Source organism: Python bivittatus, unplaced genomic scaffold (genome assembly GCF_059951505.1).
Source record: "Python bivittatus isolate LINGU-HERP-01145 unplaced genomic scaffold, Pbiv_v1 ctg000700_np1212, whole genome shotgun sequence".
NCBI classification, from domain to species: Eukaryota; Metazoa; Chordata; class Lepidosauria; order Squamata; family Pythonidae; genus Python; species Python bivittatus.
Window position 1 is genome coordinate 38,632,747 of NW_028277098.1, and position 20,964 is coordinate 38,653,710.

A 20,964-nucleotide genomic window follows, 5' to 3' on the forward strand; every position below is an offset into this window, starting at 1 on the left:
GGGTTAGCCTTTCTTCTAGTGATCATTCTGCACTAATGGCCAAAGAAGGTATATCCAGATCACCCATATGGCTTTATATAGTTGCATCAGGTAGACTCCAAGCAGAGGCTCTGTTCCCTTCCCATCTATGATATAACTTTAAAAGGCCAGGTATGAGGAATCTTCTTGCATCTGTCCTGTGGTAATCACTTCCCTAACTCTTTCCCTGGTCCTTTCTTTTTATCCTTTAACATTCTTAATTAAAAAGGATAAGCTGCAAGATACGTAAATATAGACCAGAGGGTCAACATTTGTTCCTGCTAGAAATTGGGGTCCACAACATCTAGAAGGCACCAGGTAATTAAAGGCTGGATTAGAAATATTCTAGGCTTTTGGCAATTAAGAACTACTTGATGTGTCCAGGAAGTCCCCATGAACAAAGCTCAACTCAAAGAAGATTTACGCCCTGAATGCAAGTCTTATTTTCTGTCTTTCTACGGACAGCATGCTATGTCTGACAATTTTCTCTACCTTCTTATGATTTTCAGATTTTTCAACCAGTTTATTTTCTGAACTCATTTTTAAATTTCCAAAGCCTTGAAACAGTGAAAGCTGCTGAAAGCAGTAAAAGAAAAAGAAACTTTTCTTTACTTATATTTTATGATTAAGTAGGAGGCCAAAATTATTTATAAAGAATTATTTTTAAAATGTTATTTACAATTCATGCAGTTTGAAATGCCTGTGTGAAATCATGAAAAGAAAAATAAACTATTACCCAGAGAAATGCATAAAATGTCAGACATCACCATAAGTGGTTTGGAAATAAGTGGTTTGGAAAAGATAAACAAAAATCCTTATTATTTTGTAAACCAGTGAATAAAAACATGGATTTTGATATCATTGAAGCAAGCATATAATGTACAAAAAACTGCATAGGCAAATGTAAAACATGCGTATATATGTGTGTGTTCATATATGGATATCTATTTGTTAAAGATAAATGTTGTGAAGTCAAAGATATGCAGTTAGTCAGTCACTTTATGATCTACTTCTTATTAGCCCCTTCTTTGCCTTTGAAAGGTCTATTTTTTAAACCAGAAATGTCAGGATATCTGGAACAGAAATGTACAATAAAATGCGTCCCTTGGCCTTCTGATCTATTAATCTTTCAACTAAAGCAAGAAAACTGGGTGAGCCATGAAAAGGTTATTATATATAGTTACCTTGTGTATAATGGTCAGACATTCATTATCCTCACTGGAGTTTAAACAAAGGTGGTAGGAAGAATCAAGCAAAATCCAAAATAAATTGCACATTTTCTGAAACACTTTAGCAGGCTGGTGAATGGTACTTAGGTCAATTACTCTGGCGACTTTTGTTGTATGACCTTCACATTTCACACCTCTATTACTCATGAATCTAATGTTGAAGAAACACAAATTCTCAAATAAAAGCACACACGCTATCAGCCGAAAAGCAAACAAAAGAGCTAATGTCCTGTAACTAAAAAAATTTTCAAACAAAGTCACAGTAATTTAGTTCCTCAGCTACTCAAGGGATCCCACAAATTTTTCAAAAAATGCTAGTCCCTTAACAGCCTCTTATAAAAACTGTAATTCTACCTTTTCACCATATGTCTCAATAATTTTATGAGATAAATCTAGAAAAATCTCAAAGTCATAGCACTAGAACTTGCTTTGTCTATTTGGCATTCTTGAGACATGCTGGAATACAGCTGACATCATTTTCAGTTGGGACACTATCTGAAAATTATGAGACACAGTCCAACAACCTGGAGGGCATTACATGGAAAGCTGTACTAGCGTTTTACAGAACCTGGATGCTGACACTTCTGATGTCATCAACTCAAAAACTAGCTGAAACATCTTTATTCAGAATATCCCACAAATAACTTTGAATGCAGTTAAACTTACACTTTCAGGTGAAGCATATACAGGATTACACCTTAATCTAAACACTGTCACCACAACTCAGAAATAATCCCACTGAGTTTGAGGAAAGCTGATATTTATTGCACTAATAATGCCATTTTTTTCCTATCACAGAGCTCAAAAAATTATACATGTGATTCCCAGATAATATTTGATTAGTCCAGTGATTCTCAACCTTTTTGAAGCTGCCGCCCCCCTAAGGAGCGGAAAATTGAAAAATTTGCCACCCTTTTGGGGGGGGGGAGTTATTGAATTATAAAAGGCAAAAATTTTAAGTAATTTTTTTCAGTAGACTTACACACCAAATTTGTTCGATTTAACTCGATACTTTTGCCCTGGAAGGTAATTGCATTCCTTTTATTAAAATTAGAATGACTAATGCAAAAAAAATGAAGCGAATGAAAAGCAACTCAAGAAACACAGGTCAAATCAATCATTCATATTGAAAGGACCCTCAACGCACGCACTGCGATTAATCGCGCAGGAAGACAGCTGATGCACGCGCTGCGATTAATCGTGCGGGAAAACAGCTGACGCATGCGCTGTGCTGGTTGGGATCAGAGAAGAATCGTAGTGTCGAGTTCTTCAAGGTCATCCTACCTAGAATACAAATTCGTCTCACCATTCTTAGAAGTGCGTGAGGCAGCCGTCGCGTGTTTTATTGCTGGTACAAATGGTGTAAACTGGATAATCGATTTAATAAATTTTGGGGGGAGTTTTAAAATTAAGTTCAAATGCCAAAACATGCTCATCGCCCCTCTACCGCCCAAAACATGCCCACCGCCCCCCTACCGCCCAAAACAAGTTCACCGCCCCTCAGCATCCTTCCACCGCCCCCCGGGGGGCAGTACCGCCTCTGTTGAGAACTAATGGATTAGTCACAGACTACACCAAGATCTGCTAAACTTCTATGCCCTCAAACTGTGCCCTGAGTGGATGAAACTGCTGCACTAAAAAAGGAAACAGTGACTACAATGTATAGTTTGAGAAGTTATGACTACAACATATAGTTTGAAAAGCTACTTTGATCAAGAGCTATCAACATAAACTTTTGATCAAAGTAGGAAAAACAACTGCAGAATCTTCTATACAAAAGGGCACCCAGAGTTTACATAATGTGATCCATATACTATAGTATAAGCTTGCTATTCCTCATTAGTTTGAGAATGCAATAAGAATCACATCCATACAATCAGGAAGTGAAACATTACAAACATTTTATTTTTCTTTCAAGTTGGGGTGCGGAATGGGGACTCCTTCAGATGTTTCTGATCTTCAATTTCCAGTCCCAACTTGCCCAGTAAGGAAAATACTTACTACTTAGGAACTGTATTTGTGTAACATCCCATAAGTGACTAACAGATACCTATGCTTATGAAAGTACTTTTTTGCTTTTGGTAAACAGGTCAAGAAAAACAATTTGGGCTAAATCAAATCAAATCATCTTTATTATTTATTTATTACGGTCTTTGATCAGCATTACAAGAAAAGAGAAGAAAATAAATTACTATGAGAAACCCATTACCAAGGAAATTATCACAGAGTAATAAAGCAGCACATCTAAACCAAAACTTTGTGCAATTGTGTGGCTCAGTTGAGGTATTTTGCTACCTGAAATTAAATGAGGGGTTAACATCCTATCAAAGGTAATGTATATAAAATTGATCTGTATGACTCTCAAATTTGGAAATAACTGAGGAAAGCAAAGCATGACTTGGAATATTATAAAAAAAGACAGTGTCAAATGACACAGGCACAACTTTCTACCTCCCTAGAGCCACAAGGGGCAAAGTCTATGACAATAAGAAATCTCTTGGAATCTACTCACCAACAGTGCAGAACAAAAACTGTTAAAAACAGGCTCTGGAAAAAAAACCATCTGTAACTTGCTTGGGGATAAATTGTATAAATACCCCACAATAGAGGGCTTATAACAGTCTAATACTTGGTGATAAGATTCAGGAGGACTGGCAAGATTGTTCTGACAATCAATATCCCTGGGCTATATTTTATGCCTTCAATGCAATAATCCCCTACAATAGGATTTACAGATATCATAGAGGTAAATTTTTTTTAAAAAAAGTTAAAAATAACACAAGATAAATAGAAGAATGAGAACTATTGCTATCAATTATTATTATTATTATGGTTGGTTGCACAGTGAGCCAGATGTTTAGACTGGATTTGGCATTTTTATCCACCTATCGAGTCCTTCCCAAGGACCTGGGATAGGCAGATGTTGTTTGACGGTGTTAAAGGTACCATTGCAGGATATAAGCTGTTCCAAGTAAAGCTGCCTTTTGCAATTGACTGATGGTGATTTTGTCAATGCCAATGGTGTTCAAGTGGTGCTCCAGATGTTTTGGGATTGTACCTAAGTCACCTATAACCACTGATACTATCTTTGCTTTCTTTTGCCACAGTCATTCTACTTCTATTTACAAGTCTTTATATTTTGTGATTTTCTCCAGTTCCAATCCAATAATAACAACAACAACAACCCCCAGTCAGGCACTACCTTGACGTGGTTGTGGGGCTTGCATGCTCTGAGCAGGATGAAAGCTATGCCAGAGATATAGGTGGTTAAAAATGCCAAATCCAGTCTAAACATCTTGCTGACTGTGCGACCCATCAGTCAATTGCAAAAGGCAGCTTTACTTGGAACACCTTACATCCTGTGACAATACCTTTAACAACATCAGACAACAACATCTGCTAGCTCCTTGGGAAGGACTTGATAGGTGGATAAAAATGCCAAATCCAGTCTAAACATCTGGCTCACTGTGCGACCAACCACCACCACCACCACCATAATTCTCCTCCTCCTCCATAAATAAGCCTTTTTTCTCTTCAGTATTTGCAAACCTTCCTAATATTATTTTCCCAGTTGTTTCTCATAAGGATGTACAGAATTTTTAAAAGAAGGGAATGCTCAAAACACCAACCCAAGTCCTCTTGAAAAGAATATATCTTCGGAGTTATATTCAGATGCATGCTCAAAAATTTATCTTTCTTTCTGTCTTACTTCCCTCCCCTTCCCATTTAACTGGGAAAACAAACCCTACTTTTCTAAAATGGAGTACTGGTACATGTGAAGGTGACTGAAAATGAAGAAATCTATGAAAACTACAAGGAATGCTCTCCAAACTAACCAGGAGTTTCTTGTGTATCTGTTGTTATAATCAATAACTCCACAACTATTTTAGTAAAATGTTTATAAAAAAAACTATTGCAATTAACTTTTCTTATGGGACATGCTGTAGTTTCTGTACCATTATCAGTAAAATCACAAGTTGAACTACTTTTTTGGAGGGCAAAATTATTTTGAAAAGCAGGTGGGCAACCTGCAGTCCAAGGAACCCAAACAGACTCCAGAGCTATCTCTGGTTGAAAACTGGTCAGATATCTGGCCTCAAACCTTGAAAGCTAGTTTATCTTCAGAATTGGAATAGATAAGCATTTTAACCTGGTAAATGATCACTAACTACAGACCTGGAACTTAAGCCAGCTTTCCCCCTCACTATTAAACCTAAAATCATTCATCTCGCTCCACTGCTATCTTTTCTTAGTAGATCTAAAAGAAGCTTTAAGGATAAATTGCTTGGAGGGAAAAACAGTGGATTCATTTTAAATAAGTACAGTTATTTTCACATTTTCTGTTCCATCAAATAAGCATTTCTCTAACCAAAAAGTAAGACATTTGTCAACACTAGTAACTCAAGCTTCCACAATGATATTTCCAAGGAGTGGAAGCATATACTATCACCAGACAGGATAGAAAGGAGAAGAAACTTACTTGCTGTCTAGTTTGACCCCATGCTGCTTTTATGTTTATCCTCAGCTGAGTTGGAGTTATAGACTGATGATAATGCTTAGATATAAATCCTGTAGCAGCTGATGTATCATAGTTATACGATGTGTCATATATTTGACAGCATCTCCATCTTTAACCTACAAGAACAGGATGGGGCAGGGAATCCTAGGTTTTGTCAGGGCCAGCTCTGAGTTCGAGGAGCTCGAGGAGAACCCTGTGGCAAGACCTTGTGGAACAGCAGCCTCCCTCACACAGAGCAGCGGGGAGACACTTGGGGTTGATTTGGCTGCAGAGCATGTGGAAATCAGCTGGAAGCATCAAAGGATGAGGGGTCTGATCCAGGACCTCCTCCCAGCCCTAAGGCATGAAGGGCTGAGGGAAGGACAGAACAGAGCAGATCTGCACAGCTCCTTGCTAGGCAAGGGTGTTCCCACCAGTGACTGCTTGCACATGGTGGGGCTCTATTTTAGAGCCATTGCTAGCAAGTAATCCCTTGTTGGGAGCAACTGTTCTGTTGACCAGAACTCTGTCTGTTGCATCCTGAACCCCTGCTCCTGGAAACTCTGTTCTTTGGACCAGAACTGGCTGATGACCTACTGATGACATTTTGGCCTCTGGACTGTGCCCTGATGATGCTTCTGCCCGCTGCTTTGAACTTGCTTACTGGGAACTTGCCTGTAAGTTTTCTAAGGGATTTGGGACTGCTTGAGACTGTGCGTGTGTCTGCATACACACCCTGCCTGCTGCTGCTGTAAATTGCTTGACCAGAGTAAAGCCTTTTGAACTATATTCCTGTGCATGTGCCAAGTCTGGGACAGGATAGCTTTAGGATCAGCCTCAGCTGTGGAAGCTTGCTGGTGACTTATGGCCAGTCACTCAATCTTCCTCACAGGGTTATTTTTATGAAGAAAAATGGGGGAGGGAGGAGAGCTCCTAATGAAAGGTGAAATAGAAATTTTTAAAAGTGTGTCCAATACAGTGATATCTTGCCAACTGGAATATTAGCTCAGTTGTGACTGAGGATGGAACAATATTTTGCATTTGGACATTTTAATTTACCATGGCTTCAAGATATCTTTCTTCTTGCTACAGAGTTCTACCCATTGAAATGGTGCCTGCATAAGGACATTTAAAGGCCTAACCAAATTAGATAGACAGATAGATAGACAGACAGACAGACAGACAGACAGACAGACAGATAGATAAACAGGATGGCCAGTATTGTTTTTCAATGACGTGCTTAGTAATGGATTTTTAATTGAATTTAGTACTGAAATTATTTTAGGAAATGATCATTTGTACCAATAGTAATAATGTCATGAAACTAAATCTTTTCCCCTTCCTGATACTGTATACTATACCTAGGCAGTTACTGTTTTTCATTTGTGGGGAGGATCAGACTATTGTGTAGTCTTTCTCTCTGAACCTTTACAACCTGTGCCAGAAACAATGATGCTGAGGAGAAAGAAAAAGTATCACTAGGAAGGTGGAGAACATAAACCATAATACAAAGGGATGACATAGACTGTTCCTGTTCTGACAAAACATTACTGTCAGATGGTTCGGAGGGCTCTTATTAAACAATTCTAATGGCCTGAAAATTGGACTGCTGTTCAGGAGGTCTGTACCTGAAAAAGAACTCAGAGCAAAAACCAACTGGAATCACTCAGAGCCCCCCAAAAAAGGACTTCTGCAAACAACATAGATTTATGAGTTAATAAGAAGGTGCTAATTCTGTCAACAGGAAAGAGAGAAGAATCCTGACATGTACTTTGCCTTTAAGACTTCAACTTTCTCCAGTAATGTACTCTAGTTTCCAACATCTTCTAATGAAACTCTCACCTCAATGGGTGGGGGCTAATTGACCACCAGCTGTTCTTGAATCTCCATCTGGGGTAAACTTTGCTACTCTTATTCTAAATTAACAATTTGACAAGGTCTTTAAGACTGTTAGGGTGATTATTTCTGAATATGTATAAGCTATAAATGCACATACATGAAAGGAGACTACAGTATTATAAGCAATTGCATCATGCTGCTGTGGATTTTATATACAATGCATGAATGAGAACTGGGAACCAAGAAGGGACCACAGTCTCATAGAGATTTATGAGTCATAAGCTCTGGACATTAGGATTCCAGCACAGACTGACCATAACAAGCTGGAGACAGGCACAAGGATCTGCTTCACCCTAGGGATTTATGTAGTTCTGCTAAGATTTCATGGTAGCTTGCATGACCGAGCTTTGTGGAGTAATAATCAAAAGGCAGGGTAGTCCTATACATCCTGTCTGAACCAGTGGCAAATACATTCATTGAAGTGCCACAGGAGTATGAAGGTTTATGAGATGAGAAGGTATGAATGAATAAAGATTGGTGAACCACATTGAATAATTCTGTTGCTTACTTGTGCGTTATCTTCTCCTGTACTAATCTGCACTAACTTGAGCAGGTAGCCTCCTTAGGCAGGAGGACACTAAAACATATCCTTAGCAGCTGTCCCTAATTAGTACACCTGCATTTCTGCTCACCCATTAAGAAAACAATGTGACTAACTGGGGATAACCTTGGGCAGTTTCTGCCAGAACTGAGGAAAGCATGAAAGGGTCAAGTGTATTGCAATCTGGAGTTACTACTTAGGTAATAGTTGCTGCTGACTTTGTCCTACTGACTTCTGAGGTTGATATGTTCACTGGAGACGGAGATCCTAATAATGACCAAAAGCTGACCAGTCTTTTAGTGCTCTAAGCTGTCAGTGATGAGATTTCACAGAAAAACTGTGACAATAGAATTTTGATGGGTACCCTGAGAAAAATATAGCTTCAGAGAGCTTACTGTTTTATCTAGCCCTTAAACATTATCAGAGCTGTCCCATCAATGAGTTACAACTGTTCATTATAGATAGGCAACTTAAAATCTCAGGAACTTGAAGACCCCCAAAGACATGCTAGGTAGCAACAGTTAAAGCAGTATGTATGTTCACTCATGAGAAATGTCTTACAGAATGAGACCGTGGAATAACTAGTGCTTATGTGTATTCAATGTTCTTTATGAGTGCTTTCACAAATCCCAAAATATTTTGCATTCTTTCTCCCACACCATAATGGCTTCACTCCAAATTTCATACCAAAATCTGCATGCAAAGCAACTAAAACATGTTCCTATTGGATCCAGATTCCAAGAGCCAAAAGATGAAATGTCAGGTAGGTCATAAACTGCTATAATTCACATCCTGACTTTAAAAAGAAAAAAACCCAAACATGTGGAATGTGTTACTTGAAGTAAAAAGGGAAATCTCAACTTCAGAAATAACAGTCTGAACATGAGATGATAATTTGGCCCTTCTTTTTTTCCCTCTAACTTTACCAGCAGATTTGCATATCAGCATGTATAAAAATAAGGAAACCTCAAAAATGGTGTTTAAAATATGGAATGGCATTTCTTTACTTTTTCATTATTTACCTTTATCTACTTCATTTGACATGTTCCAATATGATGTAGGCATTAAATCAGCAGTAGCTGACACATTTGTTCCTGAAAGAAAAGGGAAAAAAATGTCAATGCATAAACATTCTATAAACTAGGGAGTATATGACTCACATATTTTGACAAGAGACTCTTATATGCTAAAAATACATGCTCTGGAAAACTAGTTGTTTAGATCTCCTGAGTATGCTGTACTGCCAGAATTGTTCTGAAGGTACAGTAAATGCAAGGACTGCTCTACTGAACATATATATCAATACTACTTGGAGATTTCACGATCGTTTTAAAAAAAGAAATCAACAAAAATCTGGAACGGTTCATCAGGTAATTTGGTAGAGTTCATGTTTTTTTATTTATTTTTGTTTTTGGCAATGGAAAACTACTGCAGCATAATACTGTATGTCGAAAGATGGGAATTATAGAAACGATAGGAAAAAAGGTGCAATTAGTCTTTCAATTTTAAAAAATGTAATGAGAGCAATCGGAGAGGAATTCCAAGAGCAGGTAGATGGGAGAGGGTGAAGTGGCAGATGATCCACCACTTCAAAATCTGCTCCAATAATATTGGCCAATATAGGCAATTGAGAAAAGGGGAAGGGGGTTTCCTTTGTACTTTTTTTTTCCTGCAAAGAAGGAATTCTTCATGTGGAGAAATTAACTATAATACACCAGCCTAAAGCTTCTTGGAGGGAATAAAAAAAATACTTATCCATTTGATCCAGTACTGCTCCAATTTTTCAACACCCTATTACTGATTCTATAGAGAATGTGACCCTGCTCAAGTGTGAGTGACTATATTTTGCTTAAAATAATGTACATCCTAGATTGTGGTGAAAGAAGCACCACTTCAATGTGTGCAATTGTACTGTTTTGAGCAATAATGTAATTTAAACAATAAATAATAACTGAAACATTAAAATTTTGGCCAAGTATATTAGTAGTATAAAAATTAATATATTATAAGCATGGGCCAGTGCTCTAAATTTATCCATGCATTGTTTTTTTGAACACTTGAACTTTACAATCTACATTAATAGAAGATGCCCCCAGCAATTCTCTTGATTTCAGAATACCCCACAAATGAATTAGGTAGAAGTAATATTTATTTTAGCTACTGGCAGTAAGTATAAAAATGCATTTAATCTGTATAGATTTCATGGTGCTTAAGTAACTTTTGTTTCTACTATATTTTATAGATCAAAGGGAGAAAAGGAAAGAGAAATAAATCACAAAAACATACCTCTGACATATATACTAACCTAAGCTAATTTTTCATACGTATTTATTTTATATTATAGTTTACTCAGGAATAAGAAAAAATGGGTACTTAAATATATACTAGTATAAGCAGTACATGTTTCTAAAAAGATATTTCTAATTCAAGGTACATTGTATGAAAATGCTGTACAAATACAGAAAGATAACTTCTTCAAAACCACTGAAAAGTAGCTTTGTTTCCAGCCTAATAATACCAACCTTTTTGTAACTGTAAAAAGAGTGCATTTCCTTTGTATTCCTTTTAGTTTCCATGCCACTGATATTTGGTTCAAAAGAATGCAAGCATCTATGAAAACCAATGAAATTTTCTGAACAACGTATGTGGAATAACTTAACTCCAAACAGTAACCATAGCTCACAATCACATCATATGAACCAATGTTGCATTCTGAACACCACATCTCAATCAATTAGCTGAACCTGTCAATTTCTCCCTGATATGATGAATAGGTGTCAGGCATATATGAAATCAGAATTTGGGGGGAATTATTTCTAATTTTAAATCTATAGAAATGTGACACAAAAGTCAAACTCATCTTCCATTGATGCTTGCAAGCCGGGCATCAAAATTTCTCATTCCTGTAACAACTGGCCTGGGAGCCAAGTAGTCTGATATTATTTTGTGGTTTTTATTCTCAGTTGCCGTTTCTTCTTCTTCTTCTTCTTCTTCTTCTTCTTCTTCTTCTTCTTCTTCTTCTTCTTCTTCTTCTTCTTCTTCTTCTTCATCACCATCACCATCACCATCACCATCACCATCACCATCACCATCACCACTGTATGTTGCATATTTCAACAGTTATTTATGTTGGTTTTTTAAAAAATTGTAAATTTTGTTTGCTGCCCAGAGTTGCTGCAGTGAGAGAGGTGACCACATAAATTAGACACACAGACAGATCCAGGCCAAAGATGGCTGGTAATGAATATACAATCTGCTTGGTTACAAGGCCACTAAACACCATGGCGAGTATCTACTAATTTAGAGGGATAGGGGGAAGAAATCATGAGCTGAAACCCTCAAGTACGCAAAAGTTAATTACAATTATCTTGTCACTGGCAACAGGTAATCAACTATTTGGTATGGCATCTTCACCCCCCCTTCCCTCCCCTAGAATGAGATAAATATCAGAAGAAAAAAAAGTTATTCCACTACTTGTTTTTTCTAGGACATTTCTTGAATAGCTTACCACTGCCAGCTTGACCTCCTTTTACCCTTTTTTCCTGCCTTTATTAACTACAATGTTTACAATATTTTTATTGTAAACTACTTTAAGACTTTTTAATGGGAAGCTCCCTTATTAATTTTATCCCCTCCTGTTTTGTGTGTTTTTATCGTTTTTTATATGTAGTTGTTTTTTATGTATTTATTTCTTTCATTGTTGTATGCCGCCCAGAGTCACTTTGTGTGAGATGGGCGGCTATATAAATATGATAAACAAATACATAAAGAAATATACAAATGCCATAAAGAAATGAACAAACAAACAATATGTCATGAGGAGTACATGCGATCTGCTAGTTCCACATGCATTGTCTTCATTATTACCTGTATATTAAGGAACCAAGTTACTTGGAAGCAGATATTATACATTTATGATAATATGGGTTCTGCTCCTGAAAAACTTTTCCAATAATGATTTATATTTTATTTGCTTCCTGCTTCTGACTTTTTCTGCACTTTGCATAATGTTGCTAACACCAAAAGGAAATTGTGTGATGGACAGTACAGTATGTGCCACAAGACGTCTTGTGGTTAAGGTGCCACAAGAGTCTTTGTGGTTTTTCCTGCAAAAAGTTAAGATAGCTGGAAACTCTTAAAAATTCTACTTGAATCCTGAGCATAATTTCTAAAATTCATGGGATCCTATGATATGGGTTTCATTTAAGTAGGCATAACTGTCTTCTACCAATGTCTTGGACATGAACAGGAAGTAGATCTGATCTACAGTATATGCATCTCCAAAACCTTAATCCTAAGGGTCCTTCCCTTAGGATTACAGAGTTTTAAATATAAAACTTAGGAAGCTAGATATAAAGCAAAAACAATATTTAGTCATTTGAGTTACATGTAACCACAGTAGGATTTCCATCAGCTATTATGAAACATAGGACAAAGTTATATTTTGCTTAGGTTTTTGTTTCAGACTGGAATGTTTCACCCAGGAATGAGAACACACACAGAGCTATGGGTCTTGAAAAGCTCACAAGCCTCCTCAAAGTGTGCGTAAGCTTGGAGATGTGCTTTAGTGGATGAACTCTGTCAATCAGTCATTCCTGAAATACACAAAAAGAGGAACTTGGCAAAATTGTACTGCTTTAAACCACACTGCCATGTCCTTAATCCACACCAGGTGTGAAGATATTGAAAATGCTGGATGTGATATTAGCAAGGCAGAGAACATGAGTGCTGTGTGCTTTTTTATGCTCATTTTATTTATTTATATATTAAATTAAATGACCCTTGGTGGCATACAGGCTACATAAACCAAAATTAAAACATCCATGATGAGGTTAAAACCCATCAAAACAAGCACAGCAGCGAAACAATAACCGTATCAGCACGCACAAAGAGATGTAACAACACAACAATGACAAAAAACAAAGAATAAAACAGAAACCTAAAAGCAAGATGGTGTCAGGAATAGACTCAAGAATAGGCTGCCCCAAACTCCTCAGTTTTTAAAAAATTCTGAAAAACTAGGGAGGGGGCAAACTGATCTCCATCAAGAGGATTTTCCAGAGTACTGCCACTGCCACAGAAAAGCAGAATCATCTAGCCAAACCTCTTGGAAATGTGGTATTACAAGAAAGTTCTAAATGGTTGTGCCAATATTGCTTGGGGCAGATGGTCCTGAAGGTATCCAGGTGCCCAGTCATAAAAGCTTATATGGGTAAATACCAGCACCTTAAATTGTCTCAGAAACTTCTTCACAGAGGGGAGAGGAATAGCCAGGCATATCATATGGTATTAACTAAAACAACAGAAAGTTAGTGATGTTATCAGTTCAGACAATGCTGATCATCTGGAGAAGGGAGACTGTACATTTCAAACAACTGGCAACAGATGGCATAAGAACTAGCATTACAAGTTTCCCCATCTTCCTTTTCAGCTGGGCTACATTTTTCAGAATTCCCAAATATATAGATTTAGCCTAGACCTATTTCCAGATAAAGATAAATTCATCTATTTATTTACTGAATAACTTCTTCCACTGTTTGTTAAAAACTGGAACATATGGGGTAAAAGGAAGAACAGCTGCCTTTTTGAATATGTGATATCCAGAGGAGGAAGAACTCAGAAAAGTCAGACCTGTACACTGGACTTCAGAAGAGCAGATTTTAATGAACTCTGAGACAAGTTACTGTAGGTAAAATCAAACAGCTTCAAATCCTTAAGGAAGAAAGTGGGAAATTCTACAAAATGTGATATTGAAGGCGAACAATACCCACAAAAAGGAGTAGTGGGTAAAGATCCAGGGTGGATACATGCAAAGCTCTCTAAATACTGAACAAAAAAAGGGACATGTACAAGAAATGGAAGGAAGGAAATATGACCAAGGAAGAATGCAGCATAATTTCCAGAAATTATATGGATGTTGTCAAAAAGAACTGAAGATACCAAAGGTAACAAAACAGTTCTACTGGTCTGAAGAGGAATAAGAAGAAAACCAAAGAATGTATAGGTCTTTTGCAAGGAGACAGTGGTAAATTTATAATGAGTGATGGGAAGAAGGCAAAAATTCTTCATTCCTATTTTGCATCTGTCTTCTCTCAGAAGGAAAATGGAGTCCTAGCTGATCATAGTGATGTCACTGGGGAATAAGGAAAGTGAGCTTAGGATAGACAAGCAGAGGGAATGACAGAATTTGGCTAATTTAAACAAAATTCTTCAGTCTGGATTGATTATATTCCAGGGTACTGAAGAAACTAGGAGAGGTGATTGTAGAATCTATCAGTAATTCTTGAGAACTCCTGGAGAACTGGTGTGGCCCCCAAAGACTAGAGAAGAGCAAATGTTAACTCCATCTTCAACCAGGAAAGCAGGAAGACCCTGGAAATTACAAACCTGTCACCTTGGCTTCTATACCGGGCAAGAACGTTGAACAGACTGTAAAGCAAGTATTTGTGAATACTTAGATAAGCATGCTACAATTAACAGGAGTCACCATGGGTATGTCACAAAGAAATCATATTAGACTAACCTTTATCTTTGAGAGCATTCAGGTGAATGCTGTAGACATAGTGTGCTTGAACTTCAGCAAAACCTTCAGCAGACTGCCTTATGATATTCTCCTTAATAAAATGGTAAAATATGGGCTAGATATTACTGTTCGATGGACTCAGTGTTGGCTGAATGATCACATCCAAAGAGTGCTTATTAAATGTTTCAGAGGAAAGTGTTGAGTGAAGTGTCACATAGCTCTATCCCAGGCCTTGTGACATTCAATCTTTCTATCAATGTCTTAGATGAGGGAGTTGAGACATTTATAAAGTCTGCAAATGACAAAAAGTTGGGAAAGATGGCTAACTTTAGGTGAGAGAGAGATGATATAACAAGTTCTAGACAGGCTTGAGCAATAACTAAAATGAATAGGATGGAATTTACCAAACAGAAATACAAAGTTCTGCATCACAGTGGAAAAACTGTAAGGCACAAGTATAGGAAGTGGGAGACCTGGCTTGGCAGTATTACATGAGAAATCTATCTGGGTGTCCTTATTGACCACTAGTTAAACATGAGCCAGCAGTGTGATGCAGCTGCAAAAAAAGACAAATGCTTTCTTGGGGTGCATTAACAGAAGTATAGCGTTCAGATCATGGGAAGTAATTGTTTGCTTGATCAGAACCCATTTGAACAACTGTGTCCAGTTCTGGATACCAAAGTTCAAAAGGACACTAAAAAACAGAAGGAAATTTAGAGGTAAGCTATCAGGATGATGAATGGTCTGGAAACCAAAGTTATTGATTAAAGGATTTTGGTATGCTTAGCCTGCAGAAAATATGAGGTGAACTGTGACAATGGTCTTCAAATATCTGAAGAGCTGTCACGCAAAAAACAGACTGGGCTTATTCTCTATTGCTCCAGGACCAGAACCACAAGAAAGTAGGTGCAGGTGAGACATCAGGAGGAATTCTGTGACTGTATTAGCTGTCAACCACTGGAACAGGTTGCCACACAAAATGGTTAGTTCTCTTTCTCTACAGTCCTGTTGAAGTCTGGATTGCAATCTGTTTATTTGAGTCTGGACGGTAATTTGCCAAAGATTCTCTAGTGGTTTCTGCACTGGACTAGAACAACTTTGAGATCCCTTGCAATTCTGATTTGATGACTGTAGATGAACTGTAACTTTCAGTTTTCCCCTAAACTTTCCCTTTTTAAAAACAAAATCTCTAGCTCTTCTAGAATCCAAAATCTAAAGAAAAACCTTACACCTACTGTTTTGCTAATTTGTTTTTGAAAGAAACTAACTTTTAATAAGTGAAGTCTGGAAAAGGAGTATTTCTTGTTTTAGAAGAAAGTGATCACTGTCCTGTTTAAAAAAACACACACACAGGATTTTATTGTACCTTGGATAGGGCAGTAGTGTGTCAATTTGAAAAAATTAACAAGGCAGAAGTTCATGATTGTTTAAATTCACATCTGTAAGGTGTTGTTAGATCTATTTTTCTGGGAGAAATTACAATGGTGTACAAAATTTCTCTAGAGATATTTAAGCCATTTGATGCTGACTATAGTAATAGAGCAATTTAATTATTAAAGAGTCATAATGCCTGTATATACCTTTAAATTTATACAGCTTCTCTGTTCTATGAAAAGCATCTTCTCCCTGTTATTTTAGACCTTGTGGCTCTGGCAGTGTATTTCCTAAAAAATTCTTATGTATTGTAGTAATACACCTTTTATGGGAAGGAGGATGAAAGTCTTATGTCTTGCCTAGAAGACACCGCCTAAGTTTTAATTGCATGCTGTAGGTAAATTCACCAAACAAACAAGCTGAATGAAGCCAGGGAAAAAAGTCAAGACTTCCAGCTTTCTCCGGAAAAATGGAGTTCAGGCTTCAGGTCTGCTCACTAAGAAACAATAACAGAGAGATATACAACTGTCTTAAGACCAGGTCTGTTAGGCCTATACCTAGGCCTTCTTCTGCCCTACTAGAAATGGTGGACCTGTTCTCTGATCCTATCAGGATTTTTTTATTAAATGTGTAACCAGGCATAACATGTAACCTTCAGGCAGAAAAATCCAGTTCCAAAAGAACACTGTGCAGTTCAAAATTCTCTTTTATGTGTTTACTGAAATGCAAAATACAAACAACAGGACATAAACTGAATGAAGGCAGACAGAGAAATAAAAATACTATAGTTATACTGTATTGCAAACTAGATCTCAATGTATTTGAAGGGAATCTCTTCATTATGTCAGGGGAATATTCCCATATAAACAACATTCAAAACTTTGGGACCTACTTTGCAATAAATTAAACGTACGTCACTTTTCTTCTCCTTATGAAATGTAAAATAGTATCTGCTTACAGTGTGAAAGTCCTTCCTCCTCAAAAACCCCAAACATTGGCCCAATTATAGCCTTTACTGTACTCATTCTTCTTCCCAAGAAACTCTTTGCAGATCCTACTCCATGCTTTACCATTTACATCAACATTTCCAAGATGAAGGAAATCATTACAGAAGATTGGGATCTTTTTCCTAACACGTAACATGACGTTGTCAAAGTTGCAAGAGCAGAAAGCCAGAAAATGTTCAGTATGTTAAGATAGTTGTATTGATGAGTCTAACCTTATCTCTTCTTAGTTTTTTTGTTCATAACAAGTATTGATTGAACATGATGACTCTTGCATGAATCTTGAATATAACAACCTAGTGCAGTCCAATACTCAAGATACTCTACCACTGTGTAGGCATCTAAATATTATGGCTTATTGTAATGGAAGGCACATGCGAAGAGGATACTGGAATGGAAGATCAAGGCTATTAGGAGGGAGGGAGTACATTCCAGGAGAGGGTACAAGGCAAGTGCTTTCTCAGCCCGCAGAAAGAGCGTGAGAAGAAGAGGCTTTGGCTAGCCCCTCCCTAGAGTCTCATGGGGTATATCCACTAGTTGCTTTTGCATAGATGTAGTCTGTGCAGGGTCTCTTACACCCTGTTTTTAGGGTGTAAGCTAATAAAGGAACTATACTGGACTGGACTGCCTCATCGTTGTTCTTGGGCTGGGCCTGACATTTATAACTGTAAACAATAAACCATACACAGAATGAAAAACAACATAGATGTGTATATATTACAATTGCCACCTGCCAGAATGCTTTGCCTCTCCTTTCTCCAGAAAGATTCTGGCAGATTCTCATGAATATTAGACATAAAACATAAACCCCCCACATATATACAATTTCAACATTTGTAATGGTAACTCTAAATGAATATTGATGGAATCAATTGTTTCTCAACTAATTCCTAGTGGAAAAAAGTAAAAGTGCCTGCTTATATCACATAATCAGGGAGTGCAATTTAGGACTGCATTATCAAATATAACAATATTTCTTTCTTGTACAGCCAAGGAAAGTAACTGCTATTCTGGAATTTCTAAAGCACTAAAACAGTTAAAGCTAAAAATGTTTTAAAACAGAGATTTGGGTTTTTTTGCTCCTCAGAACAAATAATGTGAAAATGTATTTCATTTCACATTAAGTAAATCTTCTAAGCAAGCATGCTTAGATAATTTTAGAGATTAATTTCAAATTAGAATGAGTGCTAACTAAATATCATATTGTAAAAACCTGAAGGATTATATATTACATTGCAGGAGTGGACTTTTGCTAAAATCACATTTTTCTCTCTGTATTCTCACTGTAAACACTGTAATTTAATTTGGTGACTTCCAAACCCTTTAGAAGATTCCTGGATAACGGGCTGCATGATGGAATGGAGAAACTATTCCAGCAATGGATATCATTTTGTTGGTAGACACCAGCACTGGATAGAATCTGAAGGTTGTTTAAAAAATTAAATAATGACAAAGGATTGAATATCCATTAAAGACAACCACTGAGTTGGACAGTGAAAACATGAAAAGCATTCAGTGAGAGATAAGGGAACAGATACAGTTCTCTGAACAAGAAAATGACCCTCAACAAGGCTCAAATCCCTCATCTTTGACATATGCAAAATTAAGAACAAGCAAGGCATTCTAAAATACCATGTTAAGAACATTTTCTAAACATCACAAAGCCAATATAAATATTTTTATTATGTGATAGTCACACACACATTTGATATGAATTTCTGTATTTGTAATAATACATTTATTATTCTTAGCATATCTATTCAGTGGGAAGAATTACTGAGAATATTACATTAATGTCTCTGAGCTATCACGCATACAGAGTATAACTCTAAAGCTTTCCAATATACTAATATTTTCCAACATCTACAGTAACTTAAGCCCCTTAACCTGTACCATGATAAACTATAATCTACATAAATTAGAAACTAAGTGTTTGCCTCTCCATTCAAGGTATCTGATCTCCTGAAAATTAACCTAATTTTACATAGGCTCTTGGGAGTGCAAGACAACGAGGATGATGTATGAAATTCCTAAGAAGCACGATACAAGGGTGGGCAGACCAGATTATTCTTTTCAGCAGGTCATTGAGAAATGTATGGTGCTTTATTGTATATGTGATGATTTAGAGAAATTTTATGACAAATTGAACTATGGAATGTTTTGTGCAAATATGGAACTGAAGGTTGGTTGCTGAGTGTGTTAAGAATGCCATCTGATCTGAAATAATACATCAATTGCTTAGCAAATAATGCCATATTAAGCAGGAGCAAGAGAAGGCTTTCCAAGGTCCCTTTGGTTATTTAATGTATTTATGGATAAATGTGTAAAGAATATTGTGTCTTGGTCTGGACACCACACATTCTAGGAAGAACAGCAACCAAGATAATAAATGACTTGGAAGGAAAACTTATGAGAACAATTGGAAACTTGAGGTGTTTCTTCTAGAGAAAACTGTGGACAGACATTATAGCACTTCATATACCTTAAGACAGCTGTTATGTAGAAGATGGGGCAGAACTATTCAGAGCTGTTCCAGAAGATAGGTCAAGAAATGGATTTTAATTGCAAGGATCTAGCATTTTCTCACAGTAAGAGCTTTTTAATAATGAAACAGACTTGCTTTGATAAGTGTTGGACTCTGGATGCTAGAGTCCCTGGAGATGTTTAAACAGATGTTAAACAACTGCATGGCCATCTGTTGGAGATGCTGTAGATTCCTGCACTGGGCAAGCAGTTAGACTAGATAATCTCCAAGGCCCTTTTCAACACTTACTTTCTAAGATTTGTTTGTTCATTACATTTACATGCCACCTCTCACTCAGGAGCAAAAGACAATTCTATAAATTTATAATTCATGCTTGCAGTGATATCAGAGATATGCTGACTGAGGATATGAATGTATGTATACTTTCCTATATAAACAACGCAAAGTTGATAACTGAGAACTTGAATGAATACAGCAAATACTAGATTGTATGATGTAATGAGGAGTGAAGTGAATGTATCAAAAGATAAAGGTATTTGTGTTAGAGAAAATGGGAGCAATCATGTTATACATAAGTGGTGAAAAATTAAAGCCAGTAGATGGATTTGTGTACCTTGGTAGAATGTTTACTGAAGATGGCAAAACTGATGGAGACTTTTTAATAATGGATATAAGTGGTGGTAGGAACCTATTAATATGTTGTATGGAATGAATGTTTTCAAATAAAGTGAAGATGTCGGTATGTACAAGGAAAAGGCACTGTATTAATTGGAGCATGGGCATGATGGGATCAAGAACAAAAAAGCACGGAGGGGTACAGTGAACAATTTTGGTGTGAATTAGATTTAGCTGTATTTCTGTTCTTTTCTCATGCCTTTAATTTTTTTTTTTTTCCCCTGCACTCAGTCGTTACCGACTCTGCAGTGACTGCTTTTGGACGAGTGCTTTGCAGTTTTCAAGGCAAGATGTTTCGGAAGTGGTTTGCCAGTGCCTCCTTCCTAGAGCAGAGCCCAGCTGGCAAGTGCAGGAGATGGGGTTTCCGTTGCTTCGCCTTTTTCGGGTGAGCGCGGTTTCGCGTTACCGGCAACTGCTCCCGACTCCTTTTTGCAAGGCGCAGCCAGCATTTTTCCTCCCACCGGAGTGAGAGTACCCATTTATCTACTCATGTGAGTTTTCAAACTGTTGGGTTGACAGGAACTGGGGGAGGAAGCAGGAGCTCACTCTGCTACGCAAAGGCTGGGCTTGAACCGCTGAAGTGTCGACCATTTCTGGCCGGCAACTTTCAGCGTCATTAAGCCGCTGCGCCACCGCGTCCCCTGCCTTTAATTTTACTGGATCACTATTTATTCCTATTTTTTAGTGCTTTGCATAATGTTCCTTACCTTGTTCCAAT

General features: G+C 37.2%; 1 protein-coding gene across 1 annotated transcript in view; it reads right to left on the reverse strand.

The window, feature by feature from the left end:
• The window catches only part of ROR1 (ROR family WNT receptor 1), a 163,928-nt gene that overhangs the window by 42,041 nt on the left and 100,923 nt on the right, over positions 1-20,964 (reverse strand). The window contains exon 2 of the mRNA XM_088153570.1: positions 9,208-9,279. Within this exon, the coding sequence (XP_088009696.1) occupies positions 9,208-9,279 (72 nt within the window). The remainder of the gene's footprint in view (positions 1-9,207; positions 9,280-20,964) is intronic.